At 54.2% G+C, this 4,278-nt stretch overlaps 1 protein-coding gene across 3 annotated transcripts in view; it reads right to left on the bottom strand.

The window, feature by feature from the left end:
• Positions 1 to 4,278, bottom strand: part of LTO1 (LTO1 maturation factor of ABCE1) — a 19,646-nt gene that overhangs the window by 6,999 nt on the left and 8,369 nt on the right. The window contains exons 4-5 of one of the 3 annotated variants that reach the window (XM_017515900.2): positions 2,745 to 2,862; positions 2,123 to 2,433 (exon numbers count right to left, since the gene is read on the bottom strand). The exons of the other annotated variants lie outside the window; for them this stretch is intronic. Coding sequence (XP_017371389.1) covers positions 2,365 to 2,433; positions 2,745 to 2,862 — 187 coding nt within the window. The 3' untranslated portion in view covers positions 2,123 to 2,364. Of the gene's footprint in view, positions 1 to 2,122; positions 2,434 to 2,744; positions 2,863 to 4,278 lie in introns of those variants that run through there. 3 annotated transcript variants of the gene reach the window in all.

The raw sequence follows: 4,278 nt of genomic DNA, 5'->3' as shown, positions 1-4,278 counted from the left end.
TGGGAGAGGCTGAGGGAGGAGGGAGAGGCAGAGAGGGAGGAGGGAGAGGCAGAGAGGGAGGAGGGAGAGGCAGAGAGGGAGGAGGGAGAGGCCAAGAGGGAGGAGGGTGAGGCTCAGAGGGCGGGGGAGAGAAAATAGGAGACCAAGGGGAGAAGAAAGAAAAAGGAGAGGAGGGGAGAGAAGGTGGAGGATGGGGATGGAGATGTCTCGGGGGGGTGGGTTAGTAACAGCTGCTACCAGGTGGCCGAGCAGGAGCTGACCAGTCCCCACACAATGGGACCACTCCGGCAGTGGCCATGCCTACGCCGGGTTAAGGAGACGAGCTGGTGGAAATCCACGGCATGTCTTCCATCGTACCCAGATCCTAAATACCTTGGAGGAGGAAGTAAACTGGCCGGATGTTGTGTTATAAATGGTCCCAGAGAAACTTTCACTTTAAAATATACTATTTATTTATTTTTCCAATTATAAAAATAACACATTATCAAAACAGAAAACTTACAAGACGCAAAAATCCACCAAGAAACACACAACAGAGGCCCCCTCGTCCCACCACCTAGAAAGAATGGGAGTCTTTCTGGCCGGAAGGTGGCAGCTCAGATGAAGGCATGAGGCGAAGCCCAACTCAGACTTCCCCAGATGCGAAGCGAGGCTGCAAACGAGGGGTGCACAGCCACACACGCGGGTTTAGAGTTCGGGGGGAGGAGACCTAAGTCTTATCTTCAAAAACAAAACAGCAGGCAGGGCCCGGGGGCTCAGGCCTGCAGTTCCAGCACTTTGGTAGGTTGAGGCAGATGGATCATTTCAGGCTAGGAGTTGCAGACCAGCCTGGCCAACATGGCTAAACCCCGTCTTTACTTAAAATACAAAAGTTAGCCGGGCATGGTGGCAGGCCCCTGTAATCCCAGCTACCCGGGAAGCGGAGGCAGGAGAATCGCTTGAGCCCGGGAGGTGGAGGTTGCAGAGAGCCGAGATCGTGCCACTGCACTCTAGCCTGGGCGACGGAGTGAGATTCCATCTCAAAGCCACCCTCTCTCTCTGCCTGCCGCTGCTCCCGTGGGAGCCCCTGCTCTGGCTCCCGCAGCCAGCAGCTGCACAATCCACAGGACATTCGGAATGGTTCTAAAACCAAAGTGGATTCCTGACGACTCCTTAGCAATCTCACGGACTACTTTCAGACATGCTTCCTGGAGCAGGAGAGGTGGGGAGAGCCGGCATGTGGGGACTTTGCTGACCCTGGAGTACACACAGGAGGGTGTGTGAACACATGCCATTGCACAGGAGCACTTAGCTCGTGGGGACCCACGGAACCACGCACTCCACTCATCTGTGCCCACCTCACTGCCTCTGTAGGACGCCTCGTAAGGACTGAGAGAGAGAAGAGCTCCCAGCAGCGGGGAGAACGCAGGAGGCTGCACACACGTTCTCAAAGTTTCTGCAAATATTGTGATGGCCTAACATTTGGTCTTTGGTTCAACATATTTCCCCCTTCACCACTTTCCAATGCTGTAAAGTTCATTGCCCCTCTGGGGACAGTGTGAAGGATATGTCCGGGTCCCCTCGGGATTGGGCTGGCCTCTCTTCCTCTCAGCCAGATGCCCAGGCAACCTGGCCACCACGGACTCCCCCGTGCTCCACGAGGCTCGGCAGGACCTGTGCAGCCCGGGAAGGAGGGCAGGGACCTCCAGCACTGTAGGTGGTGGCCTGTGCATTCCAGAGGAGGCTGCTCCTGGTGATGGCGAGAGGCATGGGCCTCGGGACGGAAGTCCCAGCTCCGCTGCCAGGTATCCTCAGGCCAGGCAATCCCTTCACGTCTCAGCTTTCTCTTCTGCAAAACGGGAATAACAGCCATCTTGCGGGCTCCGGAAGGGATTAAATAAAACACAGGACGCATGTCCCGAAGCGCCAGGCGCACACGGCCTCAACAGGCGGCACAGCACCCGTCAAAACCTCCCATGAGCCTAGTTCAGGGCAACCGCCTCTCTCACTGAAAAAAAAAAAAAACCGCCTCAAGTCCAGGCCTGGGGAGTGACCCTAACCAGAGCCAGCCCAGAAGCAGCCAAGCCAGTGCTGCCGGAGCGGCCACCATGCCAACGCACACAGGCCAGCAGGAGCAGCCAGCAGCGGCTCTGCCAGGGACGGCTTCAGCCCAGCGAAGGGCGTGTGTGGAGGCCCCGAGGCGGGCACCAAGCTGACATGGGCTGAAAACCCCGGGGAAGGCGCCTCTCCCACGGCCGACAGGAACCCTCGTCCTCCCCACTCAACAATCCCCTCCCAGCACCGCCTGGCCCTTCACCGCGCTGCTAAGAACTCCACACACAGTCAGCTGGTCCTCGATGTCTGGTCTTTGTTCATCCATCGTCCTCAAAATGAAAGTCCGGAACCTTTTGCACTAACTTTAAAGTCTGGCTGAACGTTGAGTAATGAACAAAACTAAAAACACGAAAGAGAAGAGATGGTATTTTTAGTCTTGTGCATTTTTACTGAAAAATGAGAAGACAACTCTATTTCTAGCTATAGCTTTTCCTGTCTATGTGGCCGACCCATGAGTGAGTTCTAACTCCTGCTCTCTGGACCGTCTTCAGTTTTCCTGCATTGCGACTCAAGGATGAGGCGCCTCTGCGGACAGCTCCACGGGGCACGCAGCCCCATGCCATCGCTGCAGCGGCCACGGGAGTGCAACGCCCCACCCGGGAAAGGCACAATCAGGCCCTCCCAGCAGGAGGAAACCACAGCGCACGCACCTGTTTAAATTTCCCTCTGATTTTGTCTAAGTCTTCATGGAGTTTATCGTAAGTAGGGTCATCATAAGGGAATTTCTGGATCATCCCAATCAATGATTCTAAGACTTTCATCTTTCTGCTGTAAAGCACAGAAATACAGATTCTCTCAGTCATGTGCACACAACAGGCTCCACTTACACAACGGCTATGTCGCTCACTTACTGAAACCCAGCAGGTGCACTAAGATTGTCATTCCAAAGCTGATTTTCTCGTTACACAAAGTCGTATTTATTTACCTAGCAACGTGCTTATGCCCACACCCAGCACCTCAACGGCAAGCGTGTGCCTAGCTTACAGACACGCCTCCATCCCGGCCACGGGGCTGCATGGCTGAGGCCACAGGAAGCCCTGCTGACTCTCGAGGTCACACAAGCAGGAACAGACAGAACTGGACAAGAGCGACTGGGGCAGGGCACAAGCAGGCCTGCTCTCCGTCTGGGGGTTTTCCAGGATCTGGAATCTGTGTGCAAAGCCTTCTGGAGGTCAGCTTCAGGTAAACCAGCAAACCCCTCCCTCCGAAGGGTGGAAATCGGCACCTCCCCTCCCCAGGGAGGACAGAGCTTTGCTGGGGAGGCAAGGGGGTTCTGCAGAAAGGGTGTGTGCCCAGGAGACAGCAGCCCTGGGCATGACTGCTCCCCAGCACCTATCTTCTTGCTCTCAATCCTTTTGGCCTCGTCTGTAAAATGGGGAGCATCCCAGCCTCTAGACCGTGAGAAATTCATTTCTGTCATTTTTTTTTTTTTAACGGGGAGAGTAACAGCAATGTCATAGGCTTTCAAGAGGATTAAATAATTGACATGGACCTGGCACAGTGGCTCACGCCTATAATCCCAGCACTTTGGGAGGCCAAGGTGGGTGAATCACCTGAGGTCAGGAGTTCAAGACCAGTCTGACCACTATGGTGAAATCTCATCTCTACTAAAAATACAAAATTGAGCCGGGTGTGATGGTGGGTCCCTGTAGTCCCAGCTACTCAGGAGGCTGAGACAGGAGAATCGCTTGAACCCGGGAGGCGGAGGCTGAAGTGAGTTCGGATTCTGCCACTGTGCCCCAGCCTGGGCGACAAAGTGAAACTCTGTCTCAAAATAAATAAATAAATAAATAAATAAATAATTAACTGACATGAAGCCTGGACTCTGGAACAGAGTAGGTGCTCAATAAATGTTAGTCTCTTGGTTTCCACCAGATCCTGGAGATCAGGGCTCTCATCTGTGGGAGTTTAAAAACAGTCCACACACGTGCACATCTGGTGGGGCCAGGTCTGGTCGATGAACCACAGGCGGTCCTGAGGAGCATGCTGCCCCTATGCCACACTGGACCACGTGAGTGGCCAGAGTATGCAAGATACTCAATTAATGGGAATTTTTTTTTTTTTTTAAAAGGAAGTTTCACTCGTTGCCCAGGCTGGCGTGCAGTGGTGGGATCTCAGATCACTGCAACCTGTACCTCCTGGGTTCAAGCAGTTCTCCTGCCACAGCCTCCCAAGTAGCTGGGA

Source organism: Cebus imitator, unplaced genomic scaffold (genome assembly GCF_001604975.1).
Source record: "Cebus imitator isolate Cc_AM_T3 unplaced genomic scaffold, Cebus_imitator-1.0 Scaffold564, whole genome shotgun sequence".
NCBI lineage: Eukaryota > Metazoa > Chordata > Mammalia > Primates > Cebidae > Cebus > Cebus imitator.
Note: the sequence above shows the minus strand (reverse complement) of the source record. Positions and strands in the feature narration are given on the sequence as shown.